Genomic DNA, 20,025 nt, shown 5'->3' with positions numbered 1-20,025 from the left:
GTTCCCACATTTTCTAGACAATCGGCTCATAGATGGCGGTAATGTTGTCAGCCTTAGGAGCCTGGTTAAATTTCTAATAACATAATATATGTTACTATCTACTCAGGGAGCCAATCAACAATAGAAGACTAAAAAGGAAATGGCCAAATGACCTGATATAAAACAAATCAACTTCTGAAGAGGTAATGTCGATGGACATTTTCCTCGCATGACATGTAATAGTCCTTAGCGGAACCATTAACCTATAGAATGTACGTAATTCTGATTGTTAAAAAATAATAATAATAATAATAATAAAAATGTTACTATCTGATGATGACGCATTGTCACACATCTGTTACAACCATTTTCCTTTGTTTCAGAGTACCTGAATGACGAACTAAACCAACTCTCTGATACAGAATCTCCTTCTGTAAATAATCTAAACAAAACTGCAGGCGTGAATCGGATACACCTGCATTCGCTGCACACGGCAAGGCCTCAAGTGCCAATCTAGAAGTGGCGGAAACTGCCGAGTCCTATTCGGTACATCAGAGAACTGTCTATGATCAAAGTCTGCTTCTCTAGTAAAAATTTCCTGTTACATGCGCTTCAACTGCTAATGCTGTTTATAGGGACGTTTAATGTATTTGGAACCCAAACCGTTTGTCTTAATAAGTAATGGTCATGGGTCCCGACGAGGCCCGAAATCAAGAACGACTGTCCTGGCGAGGGCCTGCAGAATTTTACTGGATAGGACTGGAAACTACAGCACAAAAAACGTAGGGCTTACACAGAAAGACGACCCCTCCTCTCGTCGAAGAGGAAGCCCCAGTTCTACATACGTACATGTCTAGAAGAGAACAAAAATCTTGGTCATACATCTCGACGAGACTTGAGGCCAAAAATGACTGTGCTGGCGAAGATCAACAGCAATTTAACCGACCGACCGCATCAGGGTCGGCGTGGCTGCACTAACCGAATTGTTACTGTACGTGTATATTGATACACATTGGCTTGTTTCGTCTTCTGTGTTTCTTTCGTTTGTCTCTTTCCTCTGGTTTTGGCCTTTGGGCTGCTGAGTAATGACGCAAATAAAAAGATGAATTATTATCGTTGTCGGATAGCAATTTCACCCATTAGCTCACCAGTCTACCGGAAGGAATAAAGAAAAACGTCAGCTAGGACACAGTGCCCATCCTGGACTCATCTCTCTAACCTTATCGATGTTACAAGCATTTTTACAGTCGAAAACTATGCAACTAAATCAGCTTTCAAAGTCTCTACAAATTCTGTGTTATCAGAAAGCATTAAGTCGCATCAACAACCTCTCTACATGATTATTTCTAAATGACATTTGAACTCGGACTAATTTTTATGTTGATAGATTCAATGTCAAATTACCCTTCAAGCAAGAGAGATGCTAAAAACAAAATGATAAGATATTTAATACGTGAACCCGTATCTATCAAACGGGTTCATTTCCATAGCCAACTGACAGACAGAAAGAGGGTCGGCAACTGACTGCATAGCTTATGCTATCTGCTGGTCCAATCAACTGTCACAACCTGACACGAACTGCGATCTCATCCACTCCAGAAAACTAAAACCTCGAATCGTGTGCTTAATTAAACATTATCCGAAAGAAGACTACAAGCTGACATGTTGGATACTGTAATTCATTCACTGAGGAATTTGGTTCAATCTGTTACGCCCCATACAAATTTAACTTCATACAAGATATTTAATAAATGTAAATATAGGTTGTTTCTGATTACAAGGATGTAATCCACGAAGCGACGTAAACAGGAAAACATGACAGACCTGGAGAACTTTCCTTATGGGTTACCGACGTTAGAGCGAAACAATGAAAATCGAGAAGACGTAAACAGGACAATACTAAGCGCCATTAAAAAAACACGAAAAGGGGGCAATGCCGGTAGAAAATAAATCCAGGAAAAAAGTTATTTTGAATCAGAGGTTCTCATAGCGGTCTCTATGAAGAATTCTATCTTCTGGTATTTAACGCAGTGTATTCGGGCGAAAGTCGAATACAGTGGCCGCACGGTCTAAGACATGAAATGTCTTCGCCCGCTCGAACTCTGTAATCGCGGGTTTCAATACCACTCAAGGCATGGATTTCTCTGTTTATTCTGTTTGTGTTGTCCTGAGTAGGTAGGGACCTTGCGTTGGGCTGATTACCGGTATAAGGAGTCTTACCGACTGTCTAAAATTAAGAAACTGACGTGAAATGAAGCGTCTCACGGAAGCCCTAGGCTCCAAATGGGAGAAACAGGAATAGACAGATTCCGGTGAAAACCAACGGACGTTTCCGAGGAACACATCTCCATCTTGAGAGTAGAAGAGTAAGCCACGAAAGAAGCCAGCATGAAGCACGCAGTTTCCCGTTACTTCCCTGCGAAGCTGTTGCGATATGGCATGAACTGAATAAATATATCACAGTTCTCAATACCACAGCCCAGAAGAACGAACCCTGCATATACAATACTGCGAAAACTACAATTTCAAAATCTACCATGTCTTCTATGCCACGAACAGTTGCTTCGACTTGATGGTGGATTTAGTGAGGATATGGATCCACGTTAGCACTGAACAGCCACGGAGGTACACGGCGCTCCACTCAAAGCCTGAAACCTTATGTGGTTCTGCTACTACTTTATTACAAGCAGACAGTGACTTCCATTGTTCCGTTGCCTAGTGCTTACTGTAGCACAGGGAGTGACAGCCACAGTCATCATCGGTGTTTTCTGTGAGGTTCGAACTAAGTACTTAAAGCTGGCCACAACACATTCTGTAGGCATTAAAAATCCCTAACCTCTGTGCTCGTATCCTTGGGATCGTGGGATCCTCGCACGGGTGATGATCCCTGAGAAGAGAAGATCCCCTGAGGTTCCCTCTCAAAGGGTAAATATATGACAGCATGAAGTGGAATCGAGGCCATGAAAAAAGTCGTATGGATTAATACCCACCTACAGCTCCCAACGTGTCCCTCGAGCTGTCACGCTCTCCAGTACGGCGTACTTCCCTGTGTGCCCCTAGAATCGTTTGGCCATCCTGTTCACAGGAATGTAGAAGTGATAGCCTTCACTGGCTTGCCGCCCGCTACCGCTGGTTGCTTCCTTGGCTTGCTGTTCGACCCTGAATATTGGGGGCAGAACTCTTCTTCGGAAAAGCAGACATTGGACACTAAGCGCGAAAAGTTTCGGATATTCAACCATAAGAACAAAACATTTAGTTCGGATAGTAAGGACACGCACATAAGACGGTGAATGATACTCTACGAGCCGAACGGGTTGGCGTAGGGGTAAGACTCTTGGCTGTACTGGGATGATGCTCGATTCGAATCTTGGCCACGACATTTACTATCCTGACGGTGGTTTTTCGTGGTCGTTCTCAGTCCCTTCAGGCAAATGTTAGGATAATATCTCAAACATGTGCTTCCTTCCAAATCTTTCCTAAATCATCACTTACCTATCATCTGAATCTACACAGTCTAGCTACTGAGAGGCTCGTTAAATAACCCACAAACAAGACAATGAAGGAATAAATAAAGATGGGCTAGGAAATCAACGTGGACACCCGACATCCAGAAACGCTTGGGAGTATTTAAATAATAAAAAAGGGAAAGAATTGGAGGGGACGAATACAAAATCCAAGCCAAAGACGTGAATACGTGGAAAGCCCTTTGCAACAGCTCTACTACAGCAGACGAGGACCGAGTATATATAGGAAGTACATACGAGTACAAAGATTTGTATTATTTCTGCGGTTACTAATAATAGCTATATACCTAGGCATTTCTTCCTAGTATGACTAAATATAACAAAGTGACCTTGGGTTCACACTGTCGCTTTATGAATGAGAATTCAGATTAGAGATTTTACTATTAAACGTACAAACCGAACGCAGCGTCAGAATGATATTAATGCTGAGAAATCCAAAACTGTCTCACGCACAAATGAATTCTGTTAGTTGTTACAGTTTAGACACAACTGACTCACTCCACGGAGCTGCGTCCTTTTGAGAAGACGCCATTCGCTTATATACTAAAAAACTTTCTAACATTTTATGGAACCCGAAGCTTCATTACCGTGTTCACAACAGCCCTCCACTCATCCGTATCCTGAGCCAGATGAATCCAGTACACACCACCCCATCCCATTTCTCTAAGATTCACTTTAATCCTATCGTCCAACTTGCGCCTAGGCCTTCCTAGTGGTCTCTCTCCTTCTGGCTTTCTCATTATAATCCTATACGCATTCCTATTTCCCCATGCTGCATGCCCTGCCCATCCAATCCTCCTTGACTTGATCATTCTAATTATACTTGGCGTAGTGCACAAGCTATGAACCTCCTCATTGTGCAGTTTCCTATAAACTCCTATCACTTTAATCCTGTTGAGTTCAAATATCCTCAGGACCCCTTTCTCAAACACCTTCTGTCTATGTTCCTCCCTTAATATCACAGATGAAGCTTCACACGCATACAGAACCACAGGAAAAGTTATAGTTTTGTATATTCTAGTTTTTACGTTTTTAGACAGCAGGCGAGAAGACAAAAGGTTCTGGATGAATGGTAGCAAACATTATCCGAATTCGATCCCATCTTAATTTCCTCCTGAATCAAATTTCGTTTGTTACTGTAGTTCCCAAATATTTGAAATGTGTCACCTTTTCAAATGATTTATTAGCTATCTTTTGTGTCAATTTAAGCACAAGAAACATACATTAAAATAACGTCCATTTAGGCCAGGGGTACCAACACTTCGTCCGCAATGAACTTTGCATTTTTAGACGATGCCTACACCCTGAAAAGCTTTCATGCGCATTAGGCATATAATAAATATCTGTTCAGTGTATGCAGTAAGATATACAAACAATACATAGTACAAACAACACATGATGACACTGGTTAGGCACTCTAATGTTATAACTAGATCCTCCTCGTTAACAGTTGAACGCTTGCTACTTCTTTGTGAATTGATTGAAGCCCGATTTATCTAAGGTTTTTTTTATCTGTTGCTTGGGATATGTAGCATTGGAACGGACATAGAAATGACAGGGGCCTATTTCAAAAGGCAGTATCCTGGCATCTGATAAAAAAAAGGACACTGGCCATGCTATCAGATCTCCGACCAGAGATTTTAACTCCAGACTTTCAACGGCGACGTTAGTGATACTACCACTGCTACTGCTGCTAGCACTACAGTCATTGCCACCACTACTACTATAACCTACTACTAATCTTTTTTTTTTCCCAGTCACTCCGTTTATCAAATCGCAATGTTATTTCGTAATACTGACACTCGTTAATTAGCACATTATCCCAGCAAGTTTCGTCCAAATCGAAAATTCCGAATTATCAAGAGTAAAGTACGGTAGCCGAGCGGTCTAAGGCATGTACTGTCTTCGCTCGTTTGGTAACTGGGATCGTGGGTTCGAATCCCACTCAGGGCATGGATGTTTGTGTGCGTTTTTCTGTGTTTGTCTACAGGTAGAGGCCTTGAGACGAGCTGATCACCCGCCCAAGGAGTCCTACCGAATGTGTAAGATCTAGAAAAACAGAAGTGAACGGAGAAGTTCATGGAGGTAGGCCTAGGCCCACTGGGGCTGTAGTGCCAAGGGAGAAAAAAAAAGTACCCTTCAATCTGGTTCGATTTTGATGAAACTTTGGGGGATGATGTTCCAGTAAGGGAGTGTCAATATTATGAAATAATATTGCGATCTCATAAACGGAGTGGCGGGAAAAATGGTTTACCCCCAAATAGTAGTAGTATTCCTTTATAATGCGACAACTGCTCATCTGGTCATGATATTCCACGCGTTTTATGGAACTCGGAAGTTTATTGTCGTGTTCGGAAGAACCCTTTCATTTCCATGTAACAGGGAACCAAAGATTATCAAGAGAATAAGTATAACGGTATAAGCCAATTTTACCGATAAAGTCGTGACTGGTTTGTGGTACTGCAAATGGCAAGCCTAGTAAGACAAGACAGTCCACGCGAAACTCCTGTCGAGACAAGACACAACGAAGTGATTTTCTCTTTCGCCATCCTGAAACAAAATTAAACCGGCTGGCCGGATCTGTTATGAAAGTTAAAATAGAAATTACTAAAATGACAGGCAACGTTTCCAACCACGCCTCAAATACAATTCGCCAGGATAGGATATCGTTTACGCTCTAATTAGTTAAACTTTTATAGCTTTAATATAAAGCGACACTACAGTCAACGAAGCAAAATTCCACCGTGACGAAATGAAAACGTCAGATTTCCTGAACGGAGAACCCCTCGAACACTACGAAGCTCGCAAAACCCCAGGCCCCTATGAGCAGTCACGCCTTCTTGCATATAGAGCATTGACCTCAACAAACACAGTCTACCCATGGAACACACGCCGATGCGTATATCACAGTAGAGTCATGTCTGCCCTGCGTTGAATCTCGTCACCAGAATTAAGCAATGCAAATATTCATTTCCACATAATGTTTATGGAAACTGACAGGAGGTTGGAGAAAACTGCATAATGAGGAGCTTCATAATTTGTACTCTTCTCCAAGTATAATTATAACGATCAAGTCAAGGAGGATGAGGTGGGCAGGGCATGTAGCACGAACGGGGAGACGAGGAATGCATATAGGATATTGGTGGGAAAGCCAGAAGTAAAGAGACCACTGGGAAGACCAAGGCGTGGGCTAGTGGATAATACTAAAATTGATCTTAGAGATAGAATGGGATGGAATGGATTGGATTGATCTGGCCCAGGAAAGGGACCAGTGGAGGACTGTTGTGAACATTCTGGTTCTATAAAATGCTGGGAAGTTCTTGAGTAGCTGCACAACTGGCGGCTCCTCAAGAAGGGCTCAGCTCAATGAGTATGTAATATAATGTTTATGGCTTATTGGTTTATTCTTACGCGAAATTTCAACTGCATACGAGTACGCTGACAGAAGTGGAAAGGATGTCGAAATGGTGATGTCCTGTTTTAAGGTATTATTATGGAATTTGCCTGAAGGGGCCGCGGAAACCCAGGCACACACCTCAGTTTGGGCAGCCAGCTTAACAGATCTCCCGAATATAAAGCATGAGTACTAACCACTTGAATTAGCTCATACTGTAATGTTTCTGACGTGTATTCAAGGGATGCCCCGTTCGAACTTCGGTAGGGACACCGGCTATACTGACTGAGGAAATACGTGGTTTATCCCAGTCATTCCAGGAAAATAACAAAAGAGTACCTTAAATTATGCCATGACCACTTCCTTCTACATTCTGTTCAATTCATTATTCACTATAATCATACTACTCGACGCTATGTATTCTGAGTCACTGACAGCGTTCTTCAACAAATTATAAATAAGTACACAGAACTAACCATTGTACATGACTGTACAATGTCTTTAATGTTTTTTTTAATGCTAGTGGGTGGGGCTAAGTCCCTTGTACTGCGGCCATTCCTGACTTATTGTACCAGCCCGATGATAGGTGAGGTTGATTGTGGAGCAATTGCTGGAATGAAGATTGGCAGGGGAAACCGAACCTGCCCCAGCGTCACTTTGTCCACCACAAATCCCACTTGACCAGACCCGGGTTTGAACCCGGGCCACCGCGGTGGGAAGCAAACGACTAACCGCTTGAGCTATGAGGCGGCCTTCTTTAATGTTACTAACGGCTTTACCCGGTTACACGATATCCCAAGTCAGTGATTCTCGAACAAAATGTGTTTGTTTTTTCCTGTCTCACCACAATAACTACCAAAAACTCATTGGCACTTCAACGTTCCATGATGAGTTTTATTGGTTTGTGTCCATGTACTTGTACTGACATTTATTTATCAGAATACATTCCTTGAAGATTCTCGAACTCTTTTGACCACTTGAACCCCCTTCTACGAACGGTGACTGGACAACTGGGGCCCGATTACCCGAAGGGACAAGATTTCTTCCTCACGAGACACTCCACTGCCGATAATGCCTTCCGGAAATCTGTTGTTTCTTTCCTTTGGTCACACCTGAGGTTCGTAGGCAGAAGCTCGAATGACTGCGCATACATTCTCACATTCTCAAGCACCGTATCTTCATATGATCTTACACCCCTATATTCCTGTAACAGGCCGTGGAGGCCCATAAGGTTGTGAGACGTCGAAGCTCCCACATTTTCTAGACAATCCGCTCACAGGTGGTAAGGTTGTCAGTCTTACGCGCCGGCCGCCCTTTACCTCCAGGAAGATACCTGGTACTCGTTTCTGTTAAGAGGCTGAATCGACCTCAGGGCTGTAGTGAGGCTGGAAGGGTTAGGTCAAATGAAAAACACAATGACCTCGTTGGGAATCGAATCCGCGACCTTCCGGCTACTAGCATAGTGCCTCAACCAACTACGCTACCGCGTGTTGCCTATATGTGGTTATACTGAAAAATATTTCTATTACTATTGGTAGTTTTCTCAATATTTGAAGTAATGCAATAGATTCCTGTGGAAGGTACAGCTAACAGATGCATTACAACAGTTGGAAAATCTAGACCCCACCATGGCAGCATCTCTACAATGTGCGCAACATTCTACGAGACAAACATGCGCAAAATAAACTCACCGAAATTGAACCAATGAGTATTTGATGTTGATGTGGACGAATTTTCCTGGGATTCCATAATACCTGTAACATCCGAAAACCAAGAATGAATCAACGGAATGCCATTAATCCATGATTTTAGCGTTCTCTTCACATTTGGGAGGCCAAGGAAGGCTCGCTTGAGGTCTTAACAGCTTTCCTCAGTCCATCCGGAGGAAGTGTGACTACAGACCGGGTTTTGATTGGTAATCCTATTTATTGTACATTTTCAACTCGGAGCTACAAGAATATATAACGCTGCAAAAATCACTATAACCCTCACTAGCCTTCTCAGCTTGCTACTGCTTCCACTTGTCATTTCCTGGCACGAACCCCACAGAAAATACCGCGTACAACAGCTCCTCCATTTTTGTGAAGCAGCGAATGCTCGCTTAATAGCGCCATCGGGTGTTTATCATGTCATAACCTTGCAATGGATGTATCTTCGCGCTCCTCAATTCTGGCTCTGAGCCCTCATGTCACAAATTCACAACTCAACAATTCATACTACGTCTAAAGCTTAATCTGTAACTCCGCGCTTTGCTGGTTACAGACTTAAGGGATTTAGTTTATAACAACTATAGATATTAATATGAACGATCTGGAATATCGAACCCAAATTGCAGTCGTCCACTACACCAAGAAAATACATTCATATACACCAACGAGTCCAAATGCGTGTGTGTACGGTTTAAAGCAGAATTTCAGAATATGCAATGGCAATTCTTGTGTACCAAAATTACATTATAGAATAAAATAAATACACCGCACATCTGTGGGTGGAGGACCTCACGCGAGGTTTGAGGATCTCGCAGCGATGGCTATCATTTGAGTTGTAACGCCGTGTAGCCTGGTAGAATTTACAGGCGCTTTGGAGGAACGCAAGTCGAGCAAATACATATAGTGTTTTCTGCTTGCTTGGCTTACTCTTCGACCCTGAACACGGAGGAGTACGTTCCTTCAAAGCGTCGGTTAACTTCTACCAGACTACAGGGCGTCACGTACCAGAAGATATCACCCTTCATCTAAAAAATACCGTTAGAGAAATTAGTGTTGTGCATAAAACTGACATCCCTGATCTATATGTAACAGTCACTGACCTGACAATTACTTGTAAGCGACTGCTTTCTAATTTCACAGAATCCTCAATTCGGACAGAATCATCACGCCGATGACTAATGACTGCAACTAAATATTCTTATAATGCGCGAATGTAAATGCATAAACCTGTAGAATTCAGGCCTGTAAGTGATAACACAAGGATATCACTTGAAGATTACTTTCTTATAGGATACTGGACGTTGGAGAAAACTGCACAATGAGGAGTTTCATAACTTGTACTCTTCTCCAAGTATAATTACGCAGAATGGTCAAGTCAAGGAGGATGAGGTGTGCAGGACATGTAGCATGAATTGGGGCGAGGAGGAATGCATATAGGATATTGGTGGGAAAGCCGGAAGGAAGGAGACCACTGGGAAGATAAAGACGTAGGTTGGTGGATTATATTAAAATGTATCTTAGAGAGATAGGATGGGATGGTACGGATTGGATTGATCTGGCTCAGGATAGGGACCACGGGAGGGCTCTTGTGAACACAATAATGAACCCTCGGGTTCCATAAAATGCTGGGAAGTTCTTGAGTAGCTGCAGAATTGGCGGCTCTTCAAGAAGAGCTCAGCTCCATGTGTGTGTGTGTGTGCGCGTGTGCGCGCGCGCGTGCGAGGATGTAATGCTTCCATCTTCAGGCACTTTTACCCTAAAAAATGAGAGGTTACTCCGAAACGTCGGCACCTCTCCCAGATTATATAGCACCACACCCTATAAGACTGTAATCTTCGAATTCACCGCCGAGAGAAACATGTATCTTAGAAGGATAATACTTCTTCCTAGTTCATGTCAAGATATAAATACAGAAAGTTATTTTCTTTGAGAGCCAATCACTTTTAGTTGCTACTACTGCTACTCATACGAGATAACAAAAACGTAAACATATCCATACATGGGGAGGATAGGATGGGGCAAGGTTCACTCGAAAACTGCCACAGCCTCATCGACTTTACCAACAAATAACCAACCAAGCCTTTGGCATCATGATTCGAGCACACGGTTCACATGTTGTAAGCCCGTTCAACTCAACACTAATTTCCGAAACCTATTTCTTAAGATCCATGTTATTATAATATCCTTTCCATTTTCGATTCGTTCTTCGGCTTCCAAGACGTGGATCTACAAAAATTCTATAACTGTTTCTTATGTCCATCCGACTGATTGGCCAATTCGTGGGCTAACAACTCTGTTCCAGCAGGGAAGACAATATAGCGTTGAAAGTGGCGACATGAATACGAATTAAGGATTTGAAAGGAGGGATCAAAATCCATTTTAAGATATACCAGCTATGCTAAAAATCGCCTAACCGAGATGAAGTTGTGTTATTTGCGACAGGTGGTAACACTCAGGTACACTAGCACTTATTTGTCTCAGCTGTTGTGATATTCGCGTATTTACTCAATTTGCGTTTGGTTGTAAATAACGTATTTTCTTCCTAGAAAGTGACTATAATCTCGGTAAAGCGACTTTTATGACAGCCTGCATACTGGGGAAACAAAAACTATAAAGAATTAAATATGGATAACTAGAAACCTGGTGGATATTCGAACTGGGTACTTTCTGAATACAATTCTATACCGTTAACGGTACTGCTACACCGATATCTGCTCAAGCTACTCGTTCACCAAATTTCGGTCTCCAGTATTTATTTACCATAATGTGAATAAAAGACAACAGATCTCAAAGTTACTAGTACGGAACTTTTCCGTTGTTCAATCAGTTTGGGCCAAAATGTTTCCCTCGTAATTTTAATGCGAAAAAGGGCCCTAGATTTCATTGTCGAAGCTAAGTAACATAAAACGGGCATCCGTCATAAAGGAGGCAAGGGTTTTTTAGAGGACAGTACAGACTAGAAGTTAGCAAAAACCAATGGAAAATGTTTTTACTTTTCAAGAATTATAGAAGTATGGATAACTGATATCAGATTTTGGGCTGAATAGCGACAAAAATGTCCTGAGTTTATTAATATCAGTTTAACCTCAGTTTTAACATTAGACCCATCCTTTCAGCTCGCTCTCCGACTTCGACGCAACAGCTTTTTTTTTTCCTTGCCACTACAGCCCCAGTGGCCCTAGGCCTACCTCCATGAACTTCTTTGTTCACTTCGGTTTTTCTAGATCTTACACATTCGGTAGGACTCCTTGGGCGGGTGATCAGCTCGTCGCAAGACCTCTACCTGCACACACACACAGAAAAACGCACACGCTCAAACTAAACATCCATGCCCTGAGTGGGATTCGAACCCACGATCCCGATTTCCTAGAGAGCGAAGACAGTACATGCCTTAGACCGCTCGGCTACCGTGACCGGCACGCAACAGCTTTAGGGACTATATTTACAGTGCGTGAGAGGCTCAGAGATCGAAATCATCGAGTCTGTAACGACACACTCCTAGTCCGTGAACACTGTTTAGCAATCCATCTACATTACGCACAAATACTGTGTGCTGTAACTAACAATTACTGTGCAACAATGTCGTTAAGCTGAATCAAGCGGTTAATTTCTATTATGGAGGGGTTAAGTTCGAATCTCAGTCGGGACACAGACTAACCTGACTGAAGGTTTTTTCTTGTGGTTTTCCTCACTCCATCCTGGTAAATGTCGGGACAGTACCTAAAATTAGTCCACTATCACTTAGACTTTCTCACATCCTTTCCAGTTCATTACTCTCCAAATCCTACCATTTGAAGGAAAATAGTCTCAGCTACTGACAAAAAAAGGAACTCCTGGCCTGTAGTACGTAAGCGACTGCCGCTCGTCGGCGAAGATAGTGCCAAATTTTGTGGATAAATGTTGTCACGTGGTCAGCCCAACAGATCCCCACGGCCGTTAATCTAGGTTTTCTAGACCGGAACCGCTGTTTCCTTCAAACAGCTCATCAATTATCCTCACGAGGGCGAGTGGACCCCGTTCCAGATTCACTACTTCTCAGAAAATCTGGGAGCGCCGGGAATCGAACATGGGACCTCTGGATCCATATCCAGGAACTCTGACCACTAGACCATAGTTCTGAACTACTGACAGCAACATTAAATATGCAATCAATAAATAAATAACGCTGTTTAAACTGCAAAGGTAAAGTCACATGACACAGGAAAATGACGATGATTGGTAAGCGGCCAAAGACTTGGAAGGAGGCAGTTATGGTCTGTTTAGGCCGTGAACATAGCTCAAGCGGTTAGTCGCTGGCTTCCCACCGCGGCGGCCCGGGTTCGATCCCGGGTCTGGTAAAATGGGATTTGTGGTGGACAAAGTGGCGCTGGGGCAGGTTCGATTTCCCCTGCCAATCTTCATTCCACCAATTGCTCCACAATCACCCTCACCTATCATCTGGTTCTGGTACAATAGGCCAGAAGTGGCCTCAGTACAGGGGACTTAGTCCCACCCCACTAGCAAAAAAAAAAAAATAGTGTGGTCCGTTTCGAGACACTAATCAGATGTTCATTTGGAGAGGCGCAGGGCAAACAGGAAACCATGCGGACAGCTGTTAACCGGGCCGAAATTTGAGCAGGAATCTGAATATTTGTCTACAGCATACATCAACCCGCTTGATAAGAATTATTTGAAAGAGGTAGCAATAAAGGTGCAATGCTGGGGCAATATCTGAACAAAGCCAACCAAGAAAGTCGTCTTCTCGGTTTAGGCGCCGTGTATTCTTCGTTTGGCCGACGTTTCGGAGGAACGTATCGCCTCCATCTTCAGAGCAGTTGAATGGCTTGGAATGCAGAGAGCAGTAGCTACTGCCACGAAGAATACACGGCGCCTAAACCCAGAAGACGACTTTCTTCATAGTCATCGCCGTGAAAACCTCAAAACTTACAAAGCCAACGAAGTTCGCGTCGACCACTACTTGATGACGACGTGAACGGATTTATTTCCGTCCTACAAATCCTTGACAGACGAATACAATGTGGCAGAGGTTCGGGGATTTTTTTCCATTTTTAACGGAACCCGAAGGTTCATTATCTTGTCCACGAGAGGCAGTAATTCTACCTTACCTAAGCCACATGAATCTAGTCAAGAGCTTCACATTCATCTTCCTTAAGATCCATTTTAATGTTCAATTAAAATAATATACAGTTTTAAAATATCTGGGATCGACAGCTTCAGGAGGAAATTAAGAGGAGATTGAATTATGGTAATGCTTGCTACCATTCAGTCCAGAACCTTTTGTCTATTCTTCTGCTGTCTAAAAACATATAAATTGGAATATACATAACTACAAGTTTGCCTGTGGTTCTGTGTGGGTGTGAAACTGGTCTCTGACATTAAGGGAGGAACATAAACTGAGGGTGTTTGAGAACAGGGTGCTGAGAATATTTGGACCGAAGAGGGATGAAGTGACTGGAGGCTTGAGGAAACTGCATAATGAAAAGCATCGTAACATGTACTCTTCGCCAAATAGCATAATTACAACGTTCAAATTATGGACGATGATATGGGCAGGGCATGTAGTACGGATGCGAGAGAAGAGGAATGCATGTAGAATACTGGATGGAAAGCAGGAAGGAAAGAACCAATAGGAAGACCAAGACGTAGGTTGGTGGATCTTATAGAGATAGGATGGGGAGATATGGACTGGGCTGATGTGGCTCAGGATAGGAACCAGTCGGGGGCTCTTGTGAATATGGTAATGAGCTTTCGGGTTCCATAAAATGTTGGTAAGTTCTTGAGTAGCTGCACAACTGGTGGCTTCTCAAGAAGGGATCAGCTCTATGAAGTTAGTTAGTTAGTTAGTTAATCTACTGAAATTAATGGACGGAGCATATGTCACTAGTTATATAAAACCAATGTGATGTGAAGTGAATATGTCACTCCTACCTCAGACTAGCAATTTAAAAATTAAAGTTTTTTTTTATTTCGTAGTATGCGTTAGGCCTGTATCAAATAATAATTAATCAATCATTTTAAAAATGTCAATTTCGCTATCTGTCAACAGTAAGAATTCCTAAGCCGGTACAAGTAAAATGTATCGTAAAACTGATGAAACCCAAAATAAAGAACAAGAATTTTCCTTCGGTCAAATTCAGTCATTAATATATAAGAACAATGATTAATCTACCGATTGCTGGTTGTTTACCGGCGATTTTCACAACAGCACCGGTTACATAACGTCTAATGGTAGCATGAACGTGATAAAATGGAGAAAAATACTGAAGTCGCTGCGATCTGTTTTAATGTATTGTTCCAGCGTTTCTGCAGTGGGGCTGTCCAGATCAAAAAGCACCTCATCCACGAACGATCAGTCACAGTGAATGCATCTAAACACCGGAGAAAAGCATGTTTTACTCGTGTACAATTTCGAAAAGTTATTATTCACAATTACCTTGAGACGAAGATGAATTTATATTCGTTACATCAAACAACATGCGGGCGAATATATGACAACAGACGATACAATGCTAAAAACCTTAACTCATTAAGCAGCACGCCACGAAAGCGCATGGGGGAGTGGATTCACGTTTTCTTTACCTCAGCACTAGTTGGAAGCCAGTAGTCAGCTTCACGTCCAGGCCACTTTACCCCCGAGGAAAGCGCCCCCGGTACCCGTTGGAAAAGAGTCTGGGTGGGCCCAAGAACAGGTCTGGACAACGTGAAGAGAAAATTCTTGACCCTACCGTGCCTGGAACTCCGACCCCTCTGTCGTCCAGCTCGTAGCCAGTCGCTATACCGACTGCGCTATCCCGGCTCCTCTGTGAAGTGTACATTACATAAAACTCACCGAGATCTGACCAGTAATTATTTGCAGGCGAAGACTGCGTATATTCTTCCGACTCCATGATATCCATAATATTCAAAACACAATGACTAATTGACCGCGGTGATGTGTGCTTGCTAGGTTGGGCATCGTCACCTTGCTGTGTGGAGACCGGCATGGCACTGAACCTCGTGTCTTCGGCTCTACGTTCGCCACGCCACTGCGGTTGGCCAGATAGTACTCGAGCGCCGCGGAGTTACGTACCGAGGCAGCAGGTAAACAGGCAGACGATAAGAACATACCGATAACGCGTTACGTTTCACCCAGTCTCAAGAAACAGTTTAACATAAGACAGAGAGATATGGAGGTGGCTGGTCAGGTCTTTGGGGCCTGTCAGGCAGGTTTACAAATTAATGTAGTCAAGGTCCTTAGTGAGCTCACTGGACAGGGTGTCAGTTCTAGAAGCACTTCTCTAAAAAAATTCAAGCTGCAAATTTTAATTTGTATTTAGATATTCTGACGCCGCATAGCCGCTTCGCTTTAGGTTTCGGGCCTAGTAGGACCGTGCACACCTGTGCTGTCCAACGTTCTTATGTACTCGNTGTGCTTCCCTCTATGATATTCTACCAGTCTCTATACCCTACCGATAAATGGTGCGTACCATCAGTCCCGCCGAACAAGCGAGTTCGGCCACTTGCTTAGCGGTATCTACAATGCTTCCCCCATCTATCAGTGGCCTTAGAGACTATTTTTTGGCGGGAAACGTCTTGGAATTTGGCTCAGTGATCCCCTTTGGGGATATGAGGTTCTTTTACGTGCCGTAAAGTTACGACACGGGACACACAGCTTAAAGTCCCTCCCGGAGGACTTGTTCCCTGAATTTTTCCGCTCTTAAAAATTCGACGACCTCCGCCGGGTATTTGAACCCGCGTACCACGAGTCATGAGGTGGGAACGTTACCTCTAGACTACGGAGGTCGCTATCTCTTGTCTTACAATTTGAATTAATATTAAAAATCGGCTCAATTATATGTGGTTACGGAGGGCGCCAGAAAAATATATAACGGGCGCCGCGTTGGACAGGGCTGGTGCACACTGTCCTTATCAGGCCTCCAACCCTGCCCTCTCTAGGCACTCGTTCCTCCAACATTCTGTCCCGGCCCCACCCCCAATTTTCATTACAACTTCATCTTCCACCGCATGCCTTGGACTTCTCTCCCATCCTCCTAGGTTCTCCGCCCACCACACCCTTACCACTTCTCTCTTTATTCTTTTCCTACACCAGCAAAAATTTCCCTTTTCAGGGCCGAGCTGGTGTTCTTGACTCCTACTAGTTCGCTTGGTTGTGTATGATAGCTAATGAATACTGATCATTCAGCCCTACGAGGAAGCGAACGAGAATTGAACTTCTGTCTTTCATTTCCCTTCTGTCTCCTAGACAGTCCGAAATTTCAGCAAGCCGGCTACTCTGCTTGCCGGCTGCTTTCATAATGGTTTCTTGCTTGGCTTATTCTTAGACCCCGAAGATGTGAGAGACTTGTTCCTCCGAAACATCGGTTGGCTTTCAACGGACTAACGACGTTAAATCCCAGAAGACAGACCTCCTCAACTTTTGAATAGTTTAGATGTTGTATATTGAGGACTTTACTACAACCACACTGCTACAATAACATACATGCTAAGCGAAATAAAATGACAAGCTAACCGAAAACGGCGGCCACTGAACTTTGTGAATGCAATGTCCTGGATTGTTATGAACTGATTCTAATGGATGGGTGAATGGATTCAGTTCTACTTGGGAGCAGCTATCCTGTTTGGACTGAAACACGGTTTATCTTCAATAAATATTGCGAGAGTAATTTTCAAAATGTCTATTTTTATTTCATACATTGGCTCAAAAAGTTGGGATGCGGTATTTAGAAACAAAACAAAGTACAGAATGTGTCTGCAATTAAGGGAAATGTCTGAGATATCTTTAAGTCCACATAACACGCCAAAAAGATGCATAGGTGGCATGGAGATAATATACTACACTATGCAAAAGTGACTGGTCACATTCCACAAATTAACCACTTTGGAAAGTAATCACGGTACTTAACAAGATGGACAGTCACGTGAGTCCGATAGTTGGCTTGGACATGACAAAGAGAAAAATTCCTGCACCTGCCATGAATCAAACCTGGTGTCCAGACTACAGACTCTCACTTTACTGTCTTCTACATCCCAATGCAATGTGTCAGTACAGTTAATAGTAAACTTGAAACATTATGTAGAAGAATTCTATTTCATGGAATTAAACTGGCTAAATTTCTCAGTGTTTGACTGTAGATAATTTAAAGACACTGTAGCAACTGGAGAGGCTATTTAGAATCAAATTATACAAGTACAAGTGGATAAATGTAATCAACTTCAGAGAACTGAAGATGAAGCAGTCATCACCAACCTCAACTTATTGCGGGGGCTGAGAAAAATTATGACACGCCTCAGCCGGGATAGTTGATGTCCTTGATGAGATATGAACTGCAGAACCCCCAAATACTAGTCAGGAGTGTTATAATTTATACCATTTTTTTTGGCTTCGCTATGGGACCTAGTGCCGGTCACGGTAGCCGAGCGGTCTAAGGCATGCACTGTCTTCGCTCGCTCGGAAGCCGAGAGCGTGGGTTCGAATCCCACTCAGGGCATGGATGTTTAGTTTGCGTGTGTGCGTTTTTCTGTGTTTGTCTACAGGTAGAGGCCTTGCGACGAGCTGATCACTCGCCCAAGGAGTCCTACCGTATGTGTAAGATCTAGAAAAACCGAAGTGAACGGAGTTAATGGAGGGCTGTAGTGCCAAGGAAAAAAAATGGGACCTAGTACTTTCTGGAGTATTTTTATAAAGCTTTTCTACATTGGTGTATGGCAACTTGCATATTCATAGCCTGAAATTCTGATCCTATAATGACAGCTACAGGCTGCCAATGACAACAGAAGATCAGAATGACTTGACGTTGCTCTAAGCAGACCATTCATTACATGGTGGGCTCTCAATCCACCTCAACAGCAAGCCAAGACTAACTACAGAGGATCCCAAGCTAATGGCCTTGCACTTAAACCAGACACTATAAACTGCATCAGCAGAGCACTACCCCAGAATAACCTTAAGACTGTATGCATTTCCCCATGAAAATTCACCAGTTCCTTTCATCGCATGATGGATGGTCTGGGCCTGAAAACGCGGAGCCCACATCCCCTGTGAATGTTGGAAGGCATACCTTGGATAGACTGGTTGATCCACCAAGTCCAGGGTTAACAAACACCACTCTCAAATCAGACAGTATCAATTGGAGAAGTCGCTATGATATAACTCAGCAATGATACAGCTCAGAGTATTCTGCTCAATATTATCTGAATCCTGGCCAAAAGAGTCAGGCACAAAGACTCGCTCTTAAGGGAAGTGTTAAGAAATGGAGCTCCATCATAACAACGTAAATAGGGAGAATGGATTCTTCCTGAGCAGGTTTTGGAAGCCTCTTTATCTTTTTCCCGAAGGACAGGAAGAAAAAGGTTCTCTCCAAGGACAAGGAAGGGAAGATTTCTCACTTTCCACCTACTGTCTGCAGAGGCCCTTGAAACGGCCATATTTTCTCACAAATTAATATCCCCTCCTGTGATGAAAATCGATACTGTGGCCCTCAAAAGAGTCATTGTGTCTCGTAATTCCATCCCCCTCCTGTGACAAAAAAGAATGTTGTAGTTCTGGAAAAGATAATTTTTCTGTCAGCCTATAAAAGCCAACCAGTTCCTCACCCTATGCATTTCAACCCCAAAGATGGAGGCTGCATGTTCTTCTGAAACGTCAGGATCCACCTACAAGAATGCACAATGTTGCAACACAGACAACCATAAACTGGTCAATTATCACTGTGAGAACCTTATATTTGTGACAGTGCCCTTTCTTTCTTCATAAATGTGATGAAACTGCTGCTTAAATTGTCATCAGTGCATAATGCACACTCATAGTGATGAACATTCCCTCAAGTCACCTCAAATTTTCCCCTCAAATAAATTTTCAGTCTTTCATCAAGGTCTAAAAAATTAAGAATTTGGGATTATGGATAATCACAGAGCCCTGACAGCTTAATGGTACAAAAAGCTCAAATTCCTAAGTTTCAAAATTAAGATGGGTTCATTCATTCATCAGTAATCTGTCAGACGACAGGTCCACAGTCTCTTCCAAAACAGTTCCTCCATTTAATGTGATCTAGAGCTTTCTCCTTCAAATGAGAATATCCACTTCTGTCCCCAAGGTCATCCAGCATCTTCTTATGTCTTCTTCCTCGCCTTCTGGTCACTTCTATCCGCCCCTCTATCCTTCCTTCAATAACTTCTTTTAGAAGGCAGTTGCTGCGTAAGATATGACCAATCCAATTAGCCTTCCGTTTTCTTATTTCCTGTAGGATATTCCTCTGCTCACTGACTCTAAATAACACATCTTCATTTCTCACATAATCGGTCCAACTGATCTTCTCCATCCTTCTCCAACACCACATTTCGAAGCTTTCCAGGTGTTTCTGATCTACTGCCCTAAGTGTCCAACTTTCAGCCCCATACAAAGCCATGCTCCAAATGTAGC

At 42.9% G+C, this 20,025-nt stretch overlaps 1 protein-coding gene across 3 annotated transcripts in view; it reads right to left on the bottom strand.

The window, feature by feature from the left end:
- LOC111865298 (cyclic AMP-dependent transcription factor ATF-6 alpha) overlaps positions 1-20,025 on the bottom strand; it is a 60,898-nt gene that overhangs the window by 37,838 nt on the left and 3,035 nt on the right. The window contains exon 2 of one of the 3 annotated variants that reach the window (XM_023853195.2): positions 8,589-8,651. The exons of 1 other annotated variant lie outside the window; for it this stretch is intronic. In XM_023853195.2, coding sequence (XP_023708963.1) covers positions 8,589-8,651 — 63 coding nt within the window. Of the gene's footprint in view, positions 1-8,588; positions 8,652-15,435; positions 15,599-20,025 lie in introns of those variants that run through there. One more of the 3 variants, XM_023853198.2, reaches the window with a different exon arrangement.

This window comes from Cryptotermes secundus, unplaced genomic scaffold, assembly GCF_002891405.2.
Source record: "Cryptotermes secundus unplaced genomic scaffold, Csec_1.0 scaffold3139, whole genome shotgun sequence".
Classification (NCBI taxonomy): domain Eukaryota; kingdom Metazoa; phylum Arthropoda; class Insecta; order Blattodea; family Kalotermitidae; genus Cryptotermes; species Cryptotermes secundus.
Note: the sequence above shows the minus strand (reverse complement) of the source record. Positions and strands in the feature narration are given on the sequence as shown.